The 25,052-nt window shown below is 40.0% G+C and overlaps 1 protein-coding gene across 2 annotated transcripts in view; it reads right to left on the bottom strand.

The window, feature by feature from the left end:
* The window catches only part of LOC114653869 (peroxidasin homolog), a 279,611-nt gene that overhangs the window by 144,665 nt on the left and 109,894 nt on the right, over positions 1-25,052 (bottom strand). For both annotated transcript variants that reach the window (XM_051929375.1, XM_051929376.1), the window contains exon 2: positions 847-918. In XM_051929375.1, the coding sequence (XP_051785335.1) occupies positions 847-918 (72 nt within the window). The remainder of the gene's footprint in view (positions 1-846; positions 919-25,052) is intronic.

Raw genomic sequence — 25,052 nt, forward strand, 5'->3', positions numbered from 1 at the left:
TTACTATGTTCTAATGAAAAAATTTTGATTCCTTTTTAATGACAAAATAGTTCTTCTTTGCACTACAAGTTTAAAACATAGTAAAGGTACACTCATAAAAATAAAGGTGCCAAAGTGGTTCGTCAGAGCAATGCCATAGGAGAACCATTTTTGGTTCTCAAAAGAACCATCCACATGAGGGTTCTAGAAAGAACCTTTAGATCCATATTTTGTTGCATAAGCAACTACACATAGACAATCAAAGATCTGTAAAATACAAATGGGTTCATGATTTTAAAAGGACTCTTGTTGCATACTGTACAATAACACAGATTAAATTCGGGTGTTCTTAATCTATCAAGATCTTGCTCAGTAGCCTCCTATATATTAAAGACTTTCTGTTTTGTCCACATATTAAGAACCTTTGCAAAGCCCGAAGAACTAATTTCATATTCAAAGGACTCTTCCAGGAATGAAGTGGCTCTTTGTCAAGCAATGATTCTATGAGGAACTACACAATTCAATAAAGTGCCATTTCAGAACCATTATTATTTATGAGTATATTTTTGTTGTTTGTCAGCATCTTCAAAAATGGAGACCAATAATTTGAACTACAGGCGCTTCCATTTTGCTCTTGAATGCTTCCCAAGACTCCACACTTCAGAACAGCGATACCAGCCTGTCACGTGTAGCTCCTTGACTGCCAGAATATCTACCTACTTATGTCCATCTTAACCTGGGATTTACAAGGATTCCACAGGATATTTTCCTCATTCCTTGAGCTTTTAAGAGTAATTCTAATTTTTCAATCATTTCTGAAACAATTATGATAGTCTGAAAGTTTATAAAACAAAAGGTATTACTTACAATGTGTTCAAGTTCTTTAGTTTCTTAAATGATCCTGGTGCTATTTCTCTTATTCTGTTGAATCTCAGATCTCTGGAAATCAAAATAAAATAGGTTATGTCCATTACAATATTATTCTTAAGAGGTATACCTGTATATTGAAAACATATATTATGATGAACTATATTATTTAGGTGATTGTAATAAAAAGTATGGGATTATACAAACAAACTTGTTACATTATTACTAAACTGAAACATTTTAATATAAAATATCTAAACTTAAATTTTCAGACACTTAAATCAAATGACCAGCAGCACCCTCCTGTGGTGGATGACACTGTAAACCCGACAGCCCCAAATTCCAGGTTCATTTCCTGTGCTGGGCATGCTCTTTTGTTTTTTCTTTTTCTAGTTTTTCTTGAATTTCCAAATTGATTCTTTAAGTACTCTAGTTTTTATTATTTTTATTGAAGTCATGTCTGTTTTGTTTGCTGATGACTTCATTTTTGTCTAGTTTGAGCAGATGTGCCCAAAGTTCTAGTGCCTTAGTCAAAACTGGTTCCCCCCTTTTGCCCAGTGCTACCAGGTAAGGCACTGGTCCCCAGTAAACCTGTACTGTAATATGCACATCTGAAAAATGAACAAATTGTTAACAGACTCTCAAAGCACTCGAAGACACAAAGACCAGCAAATCATAACATAGGCATGCATTGAAAAAAATGTTTTGATTATTTTGTATGATTTTTTTATATATTTAAAAACATATATGCATACAATTACAAAATGAAAACCATTTTTCTCCATCATGTAACATTTACTCACAAAACATATTTTTTACCTGTCGATTACAGTTTATCTTTATTGTTTTTGCACTATGATAAAATAGCAATGTTCATTTGTTTGAATATAGATTTTAATATTACAAATTATTATGCTTAAAGCAAAACAATTATGTCATTCAATAACAAGCTGAAAATATAGCTGGAATTGAGCAGGGTGATGAGTCATGGCAGCAGGTAGCAGAATGTGAGGCCAAGACGAAGGACTATTTCATAATGGTAATAAATACACATCGATACCTGTTACTCATTCTGTGCACTTGAAAGAAACTATAAAAGACTTTTTAAAATCTTCTTGAGAAAATTAACTACAATGAGCTCTGTTGGTTCATGTGTGAGGACCTGAAAGTTCTGTGTATCTCACTGGGTCAGCAGTTATGGACATATAAAATTCTCACATTTTCCCTGTGAGTAGGACAGCGAGGCAAGAATTGACATTTGGGTTTAGAAGCAATGGCCAGCTATGAAAAAGCCACAGTAGAGCTTAGTACCGAAAACATCATCAGTCGTAGCTTGGTGGATCTAGAAGTGCTGCTACCACAGCTTCATTTTAAGCTTGGTTTAAAGAATTAGTTTGTCAAAGTCCTATCACAAGAGCTTGTTGTATGTATTTGTTCTGAATTCCAGATTTGTCTTGAGGCTAAATTGAAAGAGGGCATTTTTGCTGGACCCGATATTAGAAAACTGATTTCAGATGCAAAATTTGACCTTGAACAAGAGTGTAGGGTATCGTTCAAAGCATTCACTGCTAAGTTTTTATGTAACGATACAGAATCAAATTATAAAAAAAAAAAAAAAAACTGTAAAAAATGTATTAATATTAAGGAACTGGTTTGCAACATAAATCTTTTTCCCTGAAAATCTTGTAGTGCTGAGTAAAGAACAGAGTGAAAGACTCCATCAGGATATCAGGGACATGGAAAGAAGGGACAAGGGACTCTGGGATGTCATTATGATGGACTACTGATGGATGACTCATAGGCACGCCCCAAAAAAAGTGGACAAACAACTGACCACCAAACAAATATTTGAATCAAAATAAACTAAAAAGTGACAAAGCTAGACAAGTTATATGTAAGTCATTGAATATGTATCCATTATTTACATATTTGTAAAATTGTCAAACTGATACAAACAAATATTGAAAACATGAATAAAATTAACTACCGTGTATACTCACATATAAGTTGGGCTGTGAAACCCGAAAAATCAGACCCCAACTTATACGCCCGTTCAGAAATATGACTATTAGGTTTTTTTGGTTTTTTTTCCCCATCTTCTTGCCTCCTCCAATCTCGCTTCAGTTTCTCAGACACATCGAATTTTGTTGCAGCAGCACACTTACCAATTTCTTTTGCCACTTCAACGAGTTTTAATTTAAAACCAGCTTTATATTTTCTTCTTATGAAATGCTCCATTGTAGATAAGGGATGCTCTTACGATAAAGATGTATGAGGGTGTGAGATACAAAAAACACAAATCAGTGCAAACGTCGCTTCTGAACATTTCGGGTATTAGCGTGTGGTCACGTAGGCACAACACATAGAAAAAGAAGGCAGTGTGCTCCGTGGTTACTCTCTCAGGTGGGCGTTAGCATATCATAATCTCTTGGACCAATAGCATGAGTTTTCCGCATTCAATTTATACGATCAACTTTATAAAATACCAGAAATTATATGGTAAACTCAAGCCCCAACTTATCCGTGGGAGAACTTAAATGAGAGTATATACGGTAAATTTTCTTTTCTGTTTATTCTTTAAAAAGTGACAAAATAATTCTAGTTTTACTTTTTTTTTAATGAGTTTATGAATGAAAATAAAAATAACTTCCATTGGGGGCTGGGTGGTCTCGTGGCCTAGGAACCCCTGCAGATTTTGTTTTTTTTCTCCATCCCTCTGGAGTGTTTTTTGTTTTTTTCTGTCCTTCTGGCCATCGGTCCTTACTTTATTCTTGTTACTTAGTATCGCCTGATCTTATTTTTATATTTTAATTTTTTTTTATAAACTTTTGTTTTTCATCTTGTATAGCACTTTGAGCAACATCATTTGTATGAAAACACGCTATATAAATAAATGTTGTTGTTGTTGGTATTCACAATTAAAAAAGTTTATATGAATTTAACTTTACAGCACTAAGTAATACTGTATATTTCTAAAAAAATGCATGCATATTATTAAAATAATACAATTTACAAAATGTAACATTAACTTACTGTTCTAAGACAATCAGTAACAGACTCATTAATTGTTGAAACTCCATTTTCTTTTATTGACACTGCTTAATTTTGTGAATCGCAAAGCTATTTGGGTAGGATCCTGTGCAAAGTTAGAACCAACATTGGGTGGGATACTGGAACCAAATCAACGTGCAATTGTAGATATGCTACTCAACTCAATAAGCTAAAATTGAGACTCAATAAATATTAACTGACCTCAAACTTTGAAGGGGCCTTGAGAATGTTGCCTATGAAGACCATTTTTCTAATCCTCTTGGACTAAAGACAGCACAGCAGAACATTACTCAGAACATACAAGTAGATTTTAAGGAAAACATCAATGACAGAATATCAAAACACTACAAACTATATCGTGGAGCAAAAAAAAAAAAATCCAAATAACAAAAATTACTATGATAACTTCAAACTAACATAATGCCATTACTGTACATCTTAAAAGGTTCTGATGTGAAAATTCATTGAGAAAATCATCTTTATACTTACACATTGAAAAAAGTACAGCAATCACACTTCACAAGATTACATTTTAATTTCCACTTTAAATACTTCACACTGAGAGGAACAAAATATAAACTTCATAAGACCGTCACCAAACAAGCCACTTGGCTAAATCCAATATTATGAGCAGGGCAGAGTCTGGCATCTTGTAACTTCAAGCAACACACCTCCAAAAGAGACTGCTTATATTAGCTCCATCAAAGAGCAGCTGAGAGCAGATTTATTAAGTGTGCGAAACATCAACTGTCTTCACACCGCCGTGTATAATGAGGAATGCACACCCCAGAGCTAAATAGTTGTACATTTTGGATCTTTTCACTTGGATAAGGTAAATAATTCCACAAAACAGATGACATCAACACACTGGCATTTACAGGCAAAGGTAACATGATGTGATTACATATAGCTGCAAACGATTAATGTCAACAAATGACCTGAACCTTTAAAGGAAGGGAATGTTTTCAGTCAAAACACAGCTGTATAAAAGCCTCAAATCTGACAAAAGTGCAGAAAGATAAAGGCAGCTTCTTTTTGTATGGAATTAGTGTTAATGCAGACAGCATAATTAAGCCTACACGTTTTTATCAATGGGGTGTGGGTGGTATAATGCCACTGCCGCCACCACCGCCTCACAGCTTCACATTCCTCAGTTGAAATCCTGCCTGGTCACAGTCTGTGTGAATTTCTGCACATTCTCTCCATGTCGTCATTTTCTTTCCCAGGTACTCAGTTTTCACTTCCACATTATAAAAGTGTGCCGATTTATGAGTTTAAACTGTTCTATTGTGCCCTATAATGGGTTAGCACCATGTTCAGAGTTCATTGCATGTGTTTGAGATCTGAGAGGAAACCCAGATGAACAAAGAAAGAACATGAAAAATCTACACACATCAGGTTTGAGAAAGAAAACATCTAAAAAGATTTTGAATTTAAGCATCAACATAGAAGGGGACTGATAGATTTCTTCAGCTTTTGCTACTGCTCCATTGTTTTCTGGAAATATTCTGAAATACGTTTTCATTACTTGGGTTTGGAGAATAGACTTACTCAGAGCTGGTTGAAGAATACATTTTCTACATTATGAAAGATGACAGCAACCCATAAATGACTTTATTTGAATTTTTTTATATTTAATGAAGGACATGCCATATGAAGTTGTCTGATTTACCACAATTTTAGAGCTGGATTTTATATGAGTAGCCTAATGAGCTTTATTATATTTTCAGCCATACTTTTGCTAAATAACCAAGGCACTTTGTTAATTATAGCTTTGTTGTTCAGTCAAGTGATCGCTAAAATAGCAAGGCCTAATTTATAGTGAAATTCATTAAAGTAAACTCAAAGTTCTAAGCCGTACATTTATGGTAAATGTTAAATAAACTATAGTTCAGGCTTATATTTAAAACCACTGCCTGATGCGGTAAGCCTTTTAAGTGTCTGATCAAATAAAACTCATTATTGTACACTATGACCTGCTGAGCTGCATGCACGTCCACGCACTCCGATTTTAAGGGTCCTACGTAGTCTGTGATGATTATTTGACCCTGAAACATAAAGGGCTCATAAGGCCTCTCACCAGGGCGTCAAAATGATTGAGTTCTAATAAATCCACAAAATAGCTGAATCCACCTGCTGGTGTCTGATGCTCAGATAACTGAGAAGTAATAACTTGTGGAATTTATTATCCCACTGTCTAATATTCTCATTTTGTAAAATCATAACCCTTTGAAAAAATTTGACACGGCCTGTGATTTTAAATCTTTCTGAAAATGAAAACTAATCTATAAAAATGTAATATTAATATTAAATGGATTCAAAGCAAAGCAATTTCTAATTATTCTGTACAACAAGTTTTAACTCTTGCAAGTTACAGAAAGTGAGGAGTTTCAACATCCTCTGCATGCTGCTTGTCTCATTTTACTTTATGAGTTACTTTCTGTTGCCATCTATACATCCATTTGCCCGTATGCCACCAAACTTAGCTCAGGATCAATGGGGAGGGAGTGCCCATCACAGCAGCACTGGTCAAAAGAAAAAAAATTCTTTATCTTGTATGAAAAGCTGAAAATAATCACAGTTTGTGAGAAATTTTGACAAATGTCTGTTTTTCCTCATGCATTCTTATTTATTAAACTGCACTATGATAGAAATATTCTCTCTATAAAGGCAACTGATTTTTAGGACATTTTAATCATCATTCTAAACTTGACATAAAAAGTAGGTTTAAAAAATTATTTAACAAACAAACAACATTTACTTTATAAAGGACACTTTCTTAACGCAGTGTCACACATGTGCACATGGGAGACCGCAGAAGGGCTCTAGTGACTGTAATTCTACTGCCAGTCCAGGGTTTGGTACCAAGTCCTAATGGGGACCAGATGATTGATGGCAATAACATTAATGAAGTCACTTCCGGTGTCCATCAATCTGGACCCACCTCTTCCTGCTGAAACAACTGAAAACCGGAAGCTCCACCATTTTTTTCAGTTCCATCCTGAACTCACATCTGAAAAGACTTCTCTGTAATTATTGCATGTCTTTCTTATTGCTTTTCTATTCATTTATACGGGGTTACCAGGATGATAAGCCAACTCTTTATTGTTGTCATCTCATTTCTTTTACAGCAGTTACACCACTACAGAATAATGGAGTATCTGCAGATCAAGAGATTAATGAACTTGTCATCACACAGAAAATCAGAGTGAATTTAGAGAATTCAGCCTTGTTAAATATCCAGTTACAATAGCGTATAGGGTCATTATTGTCTTGTTTATAGAAACATATTGTCGTTATAAAAGTTGTTTAATTGTGTAAAATTTGATCACAAAAGATAATTTTTGTATTGCTGAACAAGTTAATACTGAAAATGCCTACATTGTTAGCCTTGATTAACATATACAACCCTCAATACTTATTCAGTCATTCTCATCATAGACAGCCAGGCTTCAATCCTTTAGCACGGGCCACAAGTAGCTCCACTCATGAGCCAAAATCCTGTCAGGATGCCCAAATCATTACCACTGAAAGGTCTACAGTACATTGTCAAACTACCTTAGCAAAGACCAAGAACTGCTTCAAGAGCTGCACTCCTGCTGGGATTTCCCAGATGACTACTTTTGAAAAGGCTGCACAAATGACTTAAAAGAAGCCAGGAAGTTCTCCCGTTTGGTTATCCTTTGGTTTCCTGATTGCTGCTTTTGAAAGAGCTAAACAAGAAACAAATCATTCAGACAAGCACAGTTCTTTAAATTACATTCATCACAAGAGCAGAGGATATCAAAAAACAAAAAGGTAGGTTTCTGTGAGATTACAGTTAAACTTCAATTTAATCATTAATTATGTGTATATGCAGGCATGAAATACTAGAAGTTAAAAGTACAAGATAAGATGAACCTGAACCATTCAAATCAATGTCTACACGTCAAGCGCCACTTCAGTGTAACTGAGAGAGAGAGAAAGAGTCCATTCTTCTTAATCTAACTGAGCTGTTTTTTTAAGTGTGAGCAGTCTTCATGGTGCAGCCTTTGTCCTTTTCCTTATTGAGGTGCAGTTCAGGTGTCGCTGTACTTTCGCCCTCTGGCAGCATAATGTTTTTGGTGTGTCTTAAGAATTGCCTACACCCTCACTCTTTCTCATAACAGCTGCATGCCATCCCTCCATTTTAAAACCCATATGACATCTGACATATGAGTTCCTCTGTCAAAAGCTGCACAACATCAGCCTCAAACCAATAAAGGTGATTTCTTTTATACAGTGGCTATGTTTAGTAAGTGATATCAGTTAGAAGAAGATACAAGTTTAGCAACAAAGTCCCCAAAAGCCCCTATTTCACAGCTGCTTACAAGCTCATAAACACTGGTTATGTTTAAGCTCAGATAAAAATTCTAACAGATAATGACATTTTTAACATTTGCATGACCAAACGTCATGTGTCCTCTTCGCAAGTAATAGCAGATTTCCACTATGAGCTCTATAATAGTTATGGTCATGGTCACAGAGTTTTTTTCACTTGAAAGCCACATTTGATTATCCTAAAATAAAAGCTTAAATATTACAAGCCTTTTTTAATAAAATGAAAAAAACCCCTAATTTTTATCCTTATTATAGCATTGCATATTGTGCTTTTAATTCATCACAAATGACAACAAAAATCGAAAATGTGTGATTTTTACATTAGATATTTTACTTCAAAACATCACATACAGCAGATTTAAAAAGTACTCAAGACACTTCACTGTTTTCACATTTTGCTATATTGCAGTCTTCTGCTTTAATCATATAAATGGTGGCTCTGAGGCTAGGGATCTGCACTGGTCATCGGAAGGTTGCTGGTTCGAATCCCGTACAATGCTAAAAGAGACTCTGCTCTGTTGGGCCCTTGAGCAAGACCCTTAACCTGCAATTGCTGAGTGCTTTGAGTAGTGAGAAAAGTGCTATATAAATGCAAAGAATTATTATTATTATTATTAATACCCCAGTATGACAAAGTGAAAACAGGATTTTAGATATTTTTTAAAATAAATTAAAATATCACAAGCATTCAGAGACGCTTTTCTATAACACTTGAAATTTGGCTTGGTTAAGTCCTATTCCATTGATTCTATTGCTCATCATTGAGATGTTTCAGAACTTTGTTTGGAGTCTACCTCTGGACAATTCAAATGATTTCACATGATTAGGAAAGGCACACACCTGTCCATATAAGGTCACACAGTTGACCATGCTATGTATCTGAGCAAAAAACAAGCCATGAGGTTGAAGGCATTGCCTGAAGAGGTTAGAGACAGGGTTGTGTCAAGGCAGAGATCTGGGGAAGGCTACACAAGGTTCAAGAAGCAAAAGGTTCAACAGCCCAAATCCTTTCATAATTCTTAAATGGAAGAAGTTTAGAACTACCACTGCTCTTCTTAGAGCTGGTCACCTAGTCAAACTGAGCAATCATGGGAGAAAAGACATGATAAGAGAGGTAACCAAAAACCCAATGGTCATTCTAGCTGAGCTCCAGAGAACCTGTGTGGAGATGGAAAACCTTCAAGAAAGACAACTAATACTGCAATTCTCCACCGTTCGGGGCTTTATGACAGAATGGCCAGAAAGAAGCCTCTCCTCAGTAAGACACATGGAAGTCCACCTAAGGGACTCTCAGACTGTGAGAAACAAGATTCCCTGGTTAGATGAAACCATGATTAGCCTCATGTCTGGAGGACACCTGGCACTACTCATCACCTTTGCAATACCATTCCAAAGGTGGAGCGTGGTGGTGACAGCATCATGTTATGAGGCTGTTTTTCAGTAGCAGTGAATGGGAAACTAGGCAGGGTTGAAAGAAAGCTGAATGGAAAAAAGTACAAAGATATCCTAAACAAAAACCTGCTCCACAGCACTCTCGAGTCTCGACTTAAGATAGGAAAATGAGCAAAAGCACAAAGAAAATACAACCGTGGTGTGGCTCAGGGACAACTCTGAGACTGTGCCGAGTTGCCCAACCAGATCTCAGACTTGCACCAAGTTAAATATTTCTAGAGAGACCTGAAAAATGCTGACTGCCGATGGTCTCCATCCAATCTGACAGAGCTTGAGAGGATCTGCAGAGAAGAATGGCAGAAAATCCCCAAATGTATCCATGCAAAGCTTGATGCATCACGTGGAAGAAGACTCCAACCTGTAGTTGCTGCCAAAGGAGCTTCTATTAAATACTGAGTAAAGGGTTTGAATACTTTTGTTAATACAATGTTTCAGTTTGTTATTTTTAATAAATTTGCATCATTTTTAAAAATCCTGTTTTTTCATTATGCGGTGGGCTGGCGCCCTGCCCGTGGTTTGTTTCCTGCCTTGCGCCCTGTGTTGGTTGGGATTGGCTCCAGCAGACCACCGTGACCCTGTAGTTAGGATATAGCTAGCTGGATAATGGATGGATGGACAGATGTTTTTTCATTATCATTCTGGGGTATTGAGTGTTTCCTGATGAGGGAAAACATGAATTGAAATGATTTTAGCATAAAGCTGCAACATACTGTAGCAAAATGTGAAAAAAGGGGTCTGAAGATGTTCTGTAGACACTGTGACTGTTGGTCTAACTATTTCTATGAATCATGTTATCTAGGTTTACTTTCCCCGTTGTTGTGAATGATGCCAAAACACTTCACATTCAGTCAGTCAGTCACATTGCAATTCGGGTACAGGCAAGCTGTAGCACAAAAATGTTAATTGTTGGGAAAATCATGTAATCATTATTTTACAGACAGAAAACTCTTGCGTATTTACAGGTATGTCAGTAGGCTGTACTGATTGCAGAGCCAAAAACCCATGATAATAGGGAATATAGGGAACTAAAAAATGTACATAATCAGAACACAGAATGGCTGGACAAGCAGACATTTCCAATAAATAAATAAATAAAAATGAGAGAAGTGTCTCAACTATGTGATTATTAAAAATCATTCAGTACTCATGAATGAAGTTATTTTAAATATTTACAACAGATTGCATGACAAATTGAGTACGGACCCATGATGGTGGCATCATCAGAAAATTCAATGAGTGGTGGAGCTGTATCTAGGTAAACAGAAAGTTTGAAAAAGACATAGAACATTAGTGCAAACTCTTTGGTGATCGGGCCTATGATGGTGCTGTGAAGTATTTGAGAATTTTTATCACAATAACCAAATCTGCCACAGATGAGAAAGAAGTTGGCATCATTATATAAAAATGTTAGGTTTTCTCTTGAGCAACTGACACAACCCATAATCGACAAACTGACCAATAATAAGATTTTATCTGTCAGAGCATAGGTGAAACTTTTGTGGGGCATTCCTCAATAAGCTTAAACTTTTTCAGTCAAAGTGTAAGTTGCAGAAAAATAAAAAAGACAAAAAAAATAAGAACAGGGGTCTGGCACTCGTTAATCATAACCGCAGGATTATTGTACAATCAATTGTACATATCTTGTCTCGTATGCATCTCTTAAATAGAAAATCATCAGTTTACTTCCTTTGCAACGGACTTTGTTAAGCTGATGAGTAGGCAATTTTATATAAATCAACCTTATAACCAGCAAGTTAGCACCATGTAAAGAATGCATTACAGGAACACAAAATTAGGTGATTTTGTTATAAAGCTTTGCACTCATGTTGCATATGTCTTTTTAATACAAATCATCTAGAAAATTAAGTCCTACAACCCACAAACAATTCTAGTGTAGATTGTGTTTAACAATGGTGTTTATGAAAAAGATATATACTTATTTGAAATTAAATAAACAAATATAGATAGATAGATAGATAGATAGATAGATAGATAGATAGATAGATAGATAGATAGTGCCTTTCATATCTATCTATCTATCTATCTAACAGATAGATAGATAGATAGATATGAAAGGAAATATATAATAGATAGATAGATAGATAGATAGATAGATAGATAGATAGATAGATAGATAGATAGATAGATATGAAAGGCACTATATAACAGATAGATAGATAGATAGATAGATAGATAGATAGATAGATAGATAGATAGATAGATAGATAGATAGATATGAAAGGCACTATATAACAGATAGATAGATAGATAGATAGATAGATAGATAGATAGATAGATAGATAGATAGATAGATAGATAGATAGATAGATAGATAGATAGATATGAAAGGCACTATATAACAGATAGATAGATAGATAGATAGATAGATAGATAGATAGATAGATAGATAGATAGATAGATAGATAGATAGATAGATAGATAGATATTAAACTTCAATACACACCAAAATGATGAAAAAAAAAAACTAAAAAAGAAAGGAAAAATTCTAACTTTAAAAAGGAATATGCATGATTAGCAGAACAATCATGTGAATTCTCATATAGTATTTGCACTCCTCTATGCCCAAATATATTTTTAAACTGCTATTCCACAAATTGGAGGTATATTTGAATGATTGGTCATAATTTGGCTAATTTTGCTATCCTTTCTATGTTAGTTTTATGCTCATATTTTGGAAATTTTCCATCCACTTTTTTTTTTGGTGTTTATATCTCTCTTGATTTTATTCCCCTAAGCCCATTTCCAGAAATGTATAACTGCTTCATAGACACGGTTTTAAGACAAGCATAATATGTTCAGCATCTTCTGTAAAAGCTCTCTTGCTTACAAACTCCATAACCACAGTAAATTCCTGCACAACCTAGAAGGAGCTGAATATGGTGGCATGGTATGTCCATTTCCAGATCTTGCCATCCTTAAATGAGTAAATGTGAAGGAAAAGGATATTACTACCCAGTAGGGTTAACTCTGGTCTTTTACAAATGAGATCTTTTAAACATAAAGCATTTACCACCTAACCCGAATATAACAGTGAAGCCTCATTTTTAGCTCACCACATACATTTCACAGATACCCCGCCGCCCCCTCAGGTTGCTTTGTTTTATTTTTTCACTTTCACTGTTCAGGGTCGAAGTGAACAGAAGATGTGCAGGAGTGGGAGAAAGTCTAGGACATTAATATTAATAATATCCAGAAATATATTAATGGATAAGAGTGCCCCATAGTATGCTGTATAATACATTAAGATAAATTATGCTTTGTCCAAAGTCTGAAATCAATATAATTCATTTAAACAAATAAAATAATGACAAAAAACAACATACCAGCATTCATATTTTTACATTATGTGCCCAGTTGTGTGCTTTGACCATTTCATTAACCATTTTCAATAGTTTGTGTCTCTTCTTTTGATGTTTGAATGATTACAAAGAGCAGTGTCTCGGCTACGCTTTACATACTGAATATTCAGAACATTTTACCAAACAAACAGAAAGCAAAGCACATCAGGAAATAGTGCAGTTTCAACCTTCACAAATTCCTTTGTTGACAGACTTCTTTTGTCATTATTTTTGTAATGTGAGAATATTATTCAGTGATGGACATGTTTAACACAGAGGTGTCTGTCAAGTATCTTTTGAAGGAAACGTTGTCTTTTGTTCACAGATATTTTAAGACATTCTACCAAACGTCAAGTGACAGTGAGCAAAACTAAAGGCATGGTGCTGTCAGACTGCTACATTCAATTTTAACAACAAAATGCATTTGGATAGTACTTTAACCATTTGTTACTAGCTTTTACCAATTGCATTCTACAATACATTTATGAATCAATTCATTTAATTGTCCTTGCTCCCTTTTATTATTGAGAAACAGCAATGGCTGAAATTAGGAGCCTGTTTACATATGTTAATCAAACTAACAACACCGGTGAAAGGAAATGCAATCTAATTTAACTCAGTTCAGTTCCATTCAATGTAAAATCATCATATGTCACAGTACAATGACATGAATTTGCTCCTAGTTCTATAACTGCAGAAACAATTATGCAGCAACTTTCTAGTACAGTCCCAACCCAAAGATTAATTCTGAAAGTATAAGATACTAGCCAACCTGCGGCGTGCCGCATAATTATGTATTGATGGGTGAACACTTCCTGAAAGACACAGTTGCCCAAATGGGGTTGGTTTTGAGGATACGACTGTAGGTGAATGAAAAGATGGAACTCTGGAGAAGGCAACATACAATACAGCATTTTACACGCTGCTTACAGCGATTCACATCGAAGCATAGACACTGCTAAGACCATGGGATACCCCTCGCAAACTGTTTTACACGCTGCATACAGCGATTCACATCCGCGACAAACAAATTGTTTTACACGCTGTATACAGCGATTTACATCCGCAACAAACAAATTGTTTTACACGCTGCATACAGCGATTCACATACACGACAAATATGATTCTTCTTAGATGGTCCTGTCGTGTCCACCCTTGCTCTCGAAGCATACACACTGCCTGGTCATGTGCCCGCATGCAAGAGCAAATAGCAAAGACCTGCCCACCAACTGTAAGACCATGGGATACCCCTCGCAAACTGTTTTACACGCCACATACAGCGATTCACATCCATGACAAACAAACTGTTTTACACGCTGCATACAGAGATTCACATCCGCAACAAACATGCTTCTTCTTATGGGGTGGGTTTGAGAATATGACTGTAAGGGAACTCTGGAGAGAGCAACATACAATTGTCTGTGACTGAAAACTGGAGGACCGCCGCCGCGCCCCCACCTTCCAGAGTGAGGGACGGGGCTGGACAGCGGTCGCGCGCAGAGGGCGGAACGGGGTGTGAGGGGAAGGATGCCCAGTGAGAACGACGTATTGATGGGTGAACAGTCATCTCTTAGTCATTGTTCAGTATGCACTGCCTGCTCATGTGCCCGCCCCCAACTCCTCACCTGAATTGCTTTCGTCTGTGTGCAGTCCACATGCACTTATGAGTCACGTTGACTATTCATTTTCCAAACACCACCTCAGTCGGTTTCGCATCTGCTACAGTCCATATGCACCTCTGAGCCACGTTGACTTTTCATTGTTCTTTTTGTCCGGGCCAGGTGAGGTTTCCCATGTTGAGTCTAATTAAGCCAAAGGCTCCACACCTGGTGGTGCCCTTCCATCAATTCCTTTAAGTTTCAGCTTTGCAACCATACTCCCCCCAGAACCCAAAGACTTTGGTTGCCCGGTGAATCATGGGAGTAACACCGCCAGATCGCCAGTCGGCATCGTTTATGGTCGGAACTACGACGGTATGTGATCGTCATCGAACCTCTGACTTTCATTCTTGATTAATGAAAACATTCTTGGCAAATGCTTTTGCTCACGCGTGAATGGTTGGTGGGCGGGGCTCTGACATGCGTGTGCCATGGTCGGCTGCTTAGTGAATTGTTGGTGGACGGGGCTCTGTGAGTTGGCGTGCGTGGCTCCGTTGTGCGTATCACACGGTCTGTCTTGCGTGCTGCTTCTTGTATGCCCTGGTCGACAAACAAACTGTTTTACACGCTGCATACAGCGATTCACATCCGCAACAAACATGCCGGCTGCCCGGTGGGTCATGGGAATAACACTGCTGGATCACCAGTCGGCATCGTTTATGGTTGGAATTACGACGATAATTGATCATCTTCGAATCTCCGACATTCGTTCTTGATTAATGAAAACATTCTTGGCAAATGCTTTCGCCCTCGCGCGAATTGTTAGTGGATGGGGCTCTGTCATGCGTGTGCCATGGAGATGAAAGCGACTTTCGTGGTGTTTGTTGCCTGGAGAGCGAGGGTGGACACGGGCCGGGGAATAAGGAGTATTGTGTAGACAAACGTTTTCCGTGTTCCTGCAGGACCATCTAAGAAGAAGCATGTTTGTCGCAGATGCGAATCGCTGTACTGTATGTAGCGTGTAAAACAGTTTGCGATGGTGTATGCGGTCGTGTTTTGTAACTGAAAAGTAAACGTGGCTCAGAGGTGCATGTGGACTGTAGCAGAGACGAACGCGAATGACGCCGTGTTTTGTGAGTTGTCGCGTCCGAGTTGGTGGCCGTGGCTCTGTGAGTTGTCGTCCTATCCCATTTGGTGGGCGTGGCTCTGTCTTGCGTGCTCTATGGGTGTCTTGCTCGCTGGCGGCTTAGTGAATTATATATATATATATATATAGATAGGTAACAGAGGATATCAGACTGGTTAACCGACAGGAGACAAAGAATGTAGATAAAAGTGGAATGCTCTACCTAGTGTGAGGTCATCAGTGGAGTTCCTCAGGGGTCTGTCCTAGGACTGTTATTTTTTCATTTTATATTAATGACATGGATTCGCATGTAGTTAGTAAACTTGTGAAATTCACTAAAATTGGGGGGATAGCAGATGCTTAGGAGGCAGCAAAAACAGTTCAGACAGACTTGAAGAAGCTTCGGAACTTAGCAAACACCTGGAAACTGCAGTTAAATGTAAGAAAAGTGCAAAGTGATACATGTGGGCAAAAGGAATGTCAAATATAAAAATTCAAGATGGGCGACACTGATCTACAGAAAGCAACCTCAGAAAAGGATTTTGGAGTTTATGTTGATACAACATCTTCATAACCTAAGCATTGTACAGAAACTATTAAAAAGCCAGTAAAATGTTAGGTTGTACCATAAAAACTGTTGAAAATAAATCAAGGCATGATATGCTTAGACTATATAATGCACTGGTGAGACCACCTCTGGAGTATTGTGTGCACTGTTGGTCACCACGCTACAAGAAAGGCATAGAGCAGCACCTGAAGCTGTGCAGAGGAGAGCAACCAAGAGAATCCCAGTACTTAAGGACATGTCATACTTGAACAAACTCTGACATGAAACCTGTGTGAGGACCTACAGTAATCCTGGTTTTGAGAATTCTGTAAGATATTGGTAAAGCAGATCCAGCAGGATTCTTTAAACTTAACGGTGCATCAGGTACTCACGGACACCTATGGAAATTGAGGGGAAGAGCATTTAGGGCTGAAGCCAGGAAGCACTTCTTTACTCAAAGAGTTGTGGGAATCTGGAACAAACTACTGGGACAGGTAGTTGAAGCAGAAATCTTTACAACCTTTAAAAATTGGTTGGATGAGATGTTTGAAGAGGTCGGCTATTAGCTAAACAAAAAAGCTTGATGTACTAAATGGGCTCTGCTTGTTTGTCAAATACTTTTATATTCATATGTACATGGTAGAATGACAAATTTCAGCATAAATATGAAAAAATAACAATACCAATGAATATTCAAAAGTATAATGTTAACAAAAATTATACGTTTGCACTTAATGTGTCTGTCAAGTTAGCACATCTATCTTTTGGAATTCTTAAAATCAATCAAATTTTATTTGCCACATACAATTATATACACACAGTACAGTATGTAGTGAAATGTTTAGTCCCAAAACTCCGAAACTGTGCATTAAGTAGAAAATAAAAGGACTGTAAATCATAGACACTTACCCACTGCAAGAACTTTTTTCAGGAACCAGGGACTTTTTAGAAACTCAGGAACTTTTACATTCCCACAAAAGGAACTTGGGCCATTTGTAGTCCCTGGTACTTTTATTTTAGCTCCAACACCTGAGCGTATGTACTTTTCAGCCAGCCAGGAGCTATCATGGGAGGGGGCTTGAGTGATTAATCTTACTGATTGGTTGACCACATGCATTGGCATCATCTTACAAATCTGTTAGTAGTTTTGACTTTTGAGAGTTATTGGTGAAAATAGAGTTCTGTATCACTCTTCATAGCTGCCTCCCTGGTGTGCCACGCCTTACACCACATTGAAGAAATGATCTCCGCTAGGAAGTTGCAATAAGGTGACGAGGGTCCTTGTGAACTTCCAATAATGCCACACTTCACACTTGATCACCCTTCATAGCCACCTACCTGGTATGCAGCATAATAATCTCCCTTTTCAAGATGTGACCGCTTCAGAACAATAGCTTGTGGGGGGTCTCCCATGAACTCTCAAAAACAGCTCACTTTGCACCGCTTATATTTTGCATAAAAGGTTACAGTTTCTTTTGTGCAGTGGGAATACAACATAGAAAAGTGTATCACACAAGAACTCATTAATTCCTGAAAACAAAGTTCCTGCAGTGGGAAAGCACCTAATAATACACAACTTTATAAATATTAATAAAAACCATTCTGTTAAATAACACGTCAATATGTTTCAAGTTGGTTGGTGTGGTTGGTTGGGTGCGTGGCCCCTCTTCGAACCGCCACCTTATCGTGGTGGAGGGGTTTGCGTGTCCCAATGATCCTAGGAGCTCTGTTGTCCGGGGCTTTATACCCCTGGTAGGGCCACCCAAGGCAAACTGGTCCTAGGTGAGGGATGAGACAAAGTGTGGTTCAACAGACCTTCTATGATGAATAAAAAATGTGGACGCTGTTTTCCATCACCTGGACGCAGGTCACCGGGGCCCCCCTCTGGAACCAGGCCTGGAGGTGGGGCTCGATGGCGAGCGCCTGGTGACTGGGCTTGCACCCATGGGGCTTGGCCAGGCACAGCCCAAAGAGGCAATGTGGGTCCCCCTTCCCATGGGCTCACCACCTATGGGAGGGGCCAAGGACGTCGGGTGCAGTGTGAGTTGGGTGGTGGCCGAAGGCGGGGACCTTGGCGGTCCAATCCTCGGCTACAGAAGCTGGCTCTTGGGACGTGGAATGTCACCTCTCTGAAGGGGAAGGAGCCTGAGCTTGTGCATGAGGTTGAGAGGTTCCGGCTAGATATAGTCGGGCTCATATTGACGCACAGCTTGGACTCTGGAACCAATCTTCTGGAGAGGGGCTGGACTCTGTACCACTCTGGAGTTGCCCCTGGTGAGAGGCGCCAAGCGGGTGTGGGCATACTTATTGCCCCCTGACTTGGAGCCTGTACATTGGGGTTTACCTCGGTGGATAAGAGGGTAGCCTCCCTCCGCCTTCGGGTAGGGGGGACGGGTCCTAACTGTTGTTTGTGCGTATGCACCAAACAGCAGTTTAGAGTACCCACCCTTTTTGGAGTCCCTGGAGGGGGTGCTAGAGGACATACCTTCTGGAGACTCCCTTGTACTGCTGGGAGACTTCAATACTCACGTGGGCAATGACAGTGAGACCTGGAAGGGCGTGATTGGGGGGAATGGCCCCCCGATCTGAACCCGAGTGGTGTTTTGTTATTGGATTTCTGTGCTTGTCACGGATTGTCCATAACGAACACCATGTTCAAGCATAGGGGTGTTCATATGTGCACTTGGCACCAGGACACCCTAGGCCTCAGTTCGATGATCAACTTTGTGGTCGTGTCGTCAGACTTGCAGCCACATATCTTGGACACTCGGGTGAAGAGAGGGGCGGAGCTGTCAACTGATCACCACCTGGTGGTGAGTTGGCTTCGATGGTGGGGGAGGATGCCAGTCAGGCCTGATAGGTCCAAACGTGTTGTGAGGGTCTGGCTGGGAACGTCTGGCAGAGCCACCCTGTCAGAAGTAGCTTCAACTCCCACCACCAGCAGAACTTCGACCATGTCCCGAGGGAGGTGGGGGACATTGAGTCCAAATGGGCCATGTTCCGTGCCTCTATTGTTGAGGCGGCTGACCAGAACTGTGGCCGTAAGGTGGTCGGTGCCTGTCGTGGAGGCAATCCCCGAACCCATTGGTGAACACCGGCAGTGAGGGATGCCGTCAAGCTGAAGAAGGAGTCCTACAGGACCCTTTTGTCCTGTGGGACTCTGGAGGCAGCTAATAGGTACCGGCAGGCCAAGCGGAATGTGGCTTTGGTGGTTGCTGAGGCAAAAACTCAGGCGTGGTTAGGAGTTTGGGGAGGCCATGGAGAACGACTTTCGGACAGCTTTGAGGAGATTCTGGTCCACCGTCTCAGGAGGGGGAAGCAGTGCAGTGTCAACACTGTATATGGTGGGGATGGTGCGCTGCTGACCTTGATTCGGGACGTTGTGGGTCAGTGGGGGGAGTACTTCGAAGACCTCCTCAATCCCACTAACATGCCTTCCAATGAGGAAGCAGAGCCTGGGGACTCGGAGGTGGGCTCCCCCATCTCTGGGACTGAGGTCACCGAGGTGGTCAAAAAACTCCTTGGTGGCAGGGCCCCAGGGGTGGATGAGATACGCCCGGAGTTCCTCAAGGCTCTGGATGTTGTAGGGCTGTCCTGGTTGACACGTCTCTGCAACATCGCATGGACATCAGGGACAGTTCCTCTGGATTGGCAGACCGGGGTGGTGGTCCCCCTCTTTAAGAAGGGGGACCGGAGGGTGTCTTCCAACTACAGAGGGATCACACTCCTCAGCCTCCCTGGAAAAGTCTATTCGGGGATTCTGGAGAAGAGGGTCCGTCGGATAGTCGAACCTCGGATTCAGGAGTAACAGTGTGGTTTTTGTCCTGGTCGCGCAACAGTGGACCAGCTCTACACCCTTAGCAGAGTCCTGGAGGGTGCATGGGAGCTCGCCCAACCAGTCTACATGTGTTTTGTGGACTTGGAAAAGGTGTTTGACCGTGTTCCTCGGGGAATCCTGTGGGGGTGCTCCGGGAGTATGGGGTACCGGACCCCCTGATAAGTAAGTTGAACCCGTTTCCAGTGAGAGTTGGACTCTGCCAGGGCTGCCCTTTGTCACCGATTCTGTTCATAACTTTTATGGACAGAATTTCTAGGTGCAGCCAGGACGTTGAGGGGGTCTGGTTTGGTGGACTCAGGATTGGGTCACTGCTTTTTGCAGATGATGTTGTCCTGTTTGCTTCATCAGGCCGTGATCTTCAGCTCTCTCTGGATTGTTTCGCAGCTGAGTGTGAAGCGGCTGGGATGGGAATCAGCACCTCCAAATCCGAGACCATGGTCCTCAGCCGGAAAAGGGTGGAGTGCCCTCTCAGGGTTGGGAGTGAGATCCTGCCCCAAGTGGAGGAGTTCAAGTATCTCGGGGTCTTGTTCACGAGTGAGGGAAGAATGGAGCGTGAGATCGACAGGCAGATCGGTGCGGTGTCCGCAGTGATGTGGGCTCTGCATCGGTCTATTGTGGTGAAAAAGGAGCTGAGCCACAAGGCAAGGCTCTCAATTTACCAGTTGATCTACAGTATGTTCCTACCCTCACCTATGGTCATGAGCTATGTGTAGTGACCGAAAGAACGAGATCATGAATACAAGCGGCTGAAATGAGTTTTCTCCGCAGAGTGTCTGGGATCTCCCTTAAAGATAGAGTGAGAAGCTCAGTCATCCGAGAGGGGCTCAGAGTAGAGCCGCTGCTCCTCCGCATCGAGAGGAGTCAGATGAGGTGGCATCTAATCAGGATGCCTCCTGGACGCCTCCCTGGTGAGGTGTTCCGGGCACATCCAACCGGGAGGAGGCCCCGGGGAAGACCCAGGACATGCTGGAGGGACTATGTCTCCTGGCTGGCCTGGGAACACCTCGGGATTCTCCCAGAAGAGCTAGAAGAAGTGGCCGGGGAGAGGGAAGTCTGGGCATCTCTGCTCAAGCTGCTGCTCCCGCAACCCGATCTGGGATAAGCGGAAGAGGATGACTGAATGAATGATGGTTGGTGTGGTGAGACTGGGACCACGCGGTGATTTTCATGTTTTTTTCATCCTTTTTTCTGAGGTGTGTGTTGTGCTGCAGGTGCAATACCCCTACCAGTTTCAGATTAACTGAATAATTACAGTGTAGTGGGGGCAGGTGGAGCTGGGTAGGGTTAAAGAGGTCGGAAGGCATTCTAAGAATGGCAGGTGCAGTGAAGAGGGAGGTCAGCTTTTGGGAAAATGACAGTCTTGGTGGGAACAAGAGAAAGACAGATGGGTGTGACCATGTGACTGAATGACTGCAACCAGTGATGAAGGATAGATGGAGTTGTGGCTGTTAACAGACTTATACAAATGCTAAAAGAAGTAGAGAAAGTGAAGGTGAGGCAGTAGGCCCCCATTGGGAATATATTTGAGCAGTTGTGAGGTGGAAAGCACAGAGCCCCGTTGGGAATACGACAGGCAAGGTGAGAGATGGGGATGGTGACCAAGAGCTGGTATCGATGGAACGGACAACTGCTAGGAATACCTTTTGTAAGAAGTGGTGAGGTGGGGCAGCACATACTCTGCTGCTACCGAGCAGGGCGGAACATTGATGCTGAGAATACCTTGGGGGTCCACGTGAGTGCCAGAGTGGAAAGTGAAGCAGTGCCAGCATTGGAGAGGGCACAACTTGTGCTAACAACAGAGGATGTAGTCCTAGTACTGTTTGTTGCAGGTTGCCTCTTCTGGAATTGGCGAACTTTCAGTATGCTGGCATACTGAAAAGTAAAAAAGACTTATTTTGTGAATTTAATTTTACCTGTTGTATTCCTTTGAATAGTTTTAATGTTTTAATTATTTGTTGACTTTCCTTTTTTATAAACTTTGTACCCTTTTTGTACCTGTAGTCTGTATATGTTACAATACTACCATTACTACTGCTAAAAGAACAATCAACCTGACAATACACTTGGTTCAATTGGACCGACAGTGAATGTGCTTTGTACAGTAGAGACTCGAGGACAATCCGGTTACTAGTTGAATAAAATAAATGTAAAACTGATGTTAAGGGAGATGTTACTATTTTTGTGAAAATGGAGATTTTAACCTTATCCCCATTGGTCATTTCCTCTGCGTTGGTAATTAGGTCCAGTACAAACATGATAACAGTTTCTGTCATATTTGGCAACACAATCAAGGGTAAATTAGCACTTATTGTATAAGCAGAGTTCACATATGGGTTACTCCCAAAGGCATTTTTAAATGTCTCCTGTATGTGTGAAAGCTGTGTGTGTTTGCACCATGTAATGAAATGGCTTCCTCTGACACAGCCTATTACTCTTTGTTACTGACTCTGCAACTGTAGGCAAGTTCACTAAAAGGATTAATAGATTATGAATCTATGTTTTTGTAAATTAATTTCTATTTGATATTGAAAAGCTTTCCCATGACTTTTTCCACTTTACAAGTTGCAGTAAAGAATCTCACAATCTAATTTCAAATTCCAATCAAGCAGACGTGATAATTATTGTACTATTATTCTCGTTTACATAGCCAGATTCTTTTCACTCTTTCCCTTCCCTGGTTTTCATCCTGACTGGAATTTGCAGTTTCATTTTTGTTTTCTTAATTTGCTCAATAAAAAGGCCCTGCAGATTTTCCAATTGACATTTCTTAATTTTTTGGCTGCAACTCATTAGCCTGTGCAGATTATGGTTCATTTATTTTGCACTATCTTCGCAATCAAGACTTTACAATAAATTATACACTGTAAACCGGGAAGAAATCTGGCTCTTAACCAAAACTAGAATAAATTCAAAATTTCCCTTTCAACTAATCTATCAGCATGATTTTCATGTGAAATGCTTAACCTCTATTTCTACTGCCAGCAGCAAAGAAGTTAAAGTATTAGGTCATCCAACTGCATGTTGGCCACACAGACTGTATTGATTCTTAAAGCTAAGCTTGAATGTGCTCCAAGATGATTTTACACACTGGCAATGCATATAAATCACAGTACTGAAAGATATGCAAAATCAAAACACACTCCATAAAAACTAAAAACTCAAAGTTTCCTCAGTTAACACCCACCTGATTATGTTACATAAAACATCTTTTATCATTGTTGAGTATAATTTCTAAAAGAAAAAAAAACTGAGTAGCTATATTATATTAATATACCGTAAAGATCTAAAATGCTCATAATATTAGCCATACCACATGCACTTCAGAACCTGAAGCTAAGCATGTTCAGGCCCGGCCAGTATTTGGATGGAAGAGGCGTTGGTGAGGCCAGCAGGAGGCGCATACCCTGTGGTCTGAGTGTGGACCCCAAAACCCCACTGCAGTGACAGGAACACTGTGTAGTACAAACTGGCACAATCCTCTGGATGAGACGTAAAGCTGAGGTTCTGACTCTCTGTGGACATCTTTCATAAAGAGCAGGGTGTTTCCTGATATCCTGGCTAAACTGTCCATCACAGCCTGGTCATTCTTGCCCCCTAATCATCTCCTGTCCCTAACTGACTAACTGTCTCTCTCACCACTTAACGTTCTAATAGCTAATATGTGGTGAGCATACTGGTGCAAGAATGGCTGCAGTTGCATCATCCAGGTGGATGAAGTGGCTCCCTAAGCTCCATGTAAAGTGTTGTGATTGTCTTGAAAAGCGTACATAAATTTCTACATAATATTGCTGTAAGGAGTGTGTAGCTACATTACATGATATTCTCAGATCTACCCAATTCAGGGTCGGGGGAGACCAAAGACTATCGCGGCAATGTAAGGCTTGAAACAGATGGATAGATGGATCTGTAGCTATTTTGGGAGCAAGGCAGGAACTAACTCTGAAGTGTAAATAATTGTAATGAATTTCTCCAAATAATATTGATAAGGTCAGAACAAACTCAGAGGAGAACAGGTGCGCTTTTTTGGGTTCTTGAACTGTGAAAAAGAAACGAATTCGGGTAACTAATTCTATTAATGAAAAATCAAAAAAGGTGTCAATTAATGATTCTTTATTGAATGGTTAACTCTTCAATATAAGAGTTTTGTCCCTCAATCGATCTAGAACTTACATCAGAATTGGACAGGCTAAGCCCACCATTCTCTGTTTCACGTTATTGACCAGCCATGCTTACCTGTTCACCTTCTGCCTGCCATTTTCCAGCAATGATGATTTCTCAACCATTGCCAATATTTATTTTTCTAAGGTCTATTGACAGTCTCAAATAGCACCAACTAATTCCTCGTGATGTTTTAGGGTTTTTGTTCACTTTAAATATTTCCAGCCATGAACTTTGGCCATGGCTAAATACAGTATTTGTCGATTGTTGATTGAGGGATTTTGCTAACTGTAACAAACAACAAAGTCTTGCTTGGTGACCAACTCAAGGCACACTGAGAAAAGAGGCAGCACTCATATTTATACTGTACATAATGGATCTTCAGGCAGCACTCATATTTATACTGTACATAATGGATCTTCAGGCATGTAGACTGTTCTGCTATTCACCACTGCTGCTTGCTTAAACATGTCGCTGGTCTTAAGGAAGTTGATTCAGAAGTATCCTGGGTGTTTCAAATAACACACAGAAGTGTTTCTGAAGCTTTACCTGTATGTGATGACTTATATACAGTAATCCCTCGCTAGATCGCGCTTTGCCTTTCGCGGTTTCACTCTATCGCAGATTTTATATGTAAGCATGTTTAAATATATATCGCAGATTTTTTGCTGGTTCGCGGATTTCTGCGGACAATGGGTCTTTTAATTTCTGGTACACG

The sequence above is a fragment of the Erpetoichthys calabaricus genome, chromosome 6, assembly GCF_900747795.2.
Source record: "Erpetoichthys calabaricus chromosome 6, fErpCal1.3, whole genome shotgun sequence".
Classification (NCBI taxonomy): domain Eukaryota; kingdom Metazoa; phylum Chordata; class Cladistia; order Polypteriformes; family Polypteridae; genus Erpetoichthys; species Erpetoichthys calabaricus.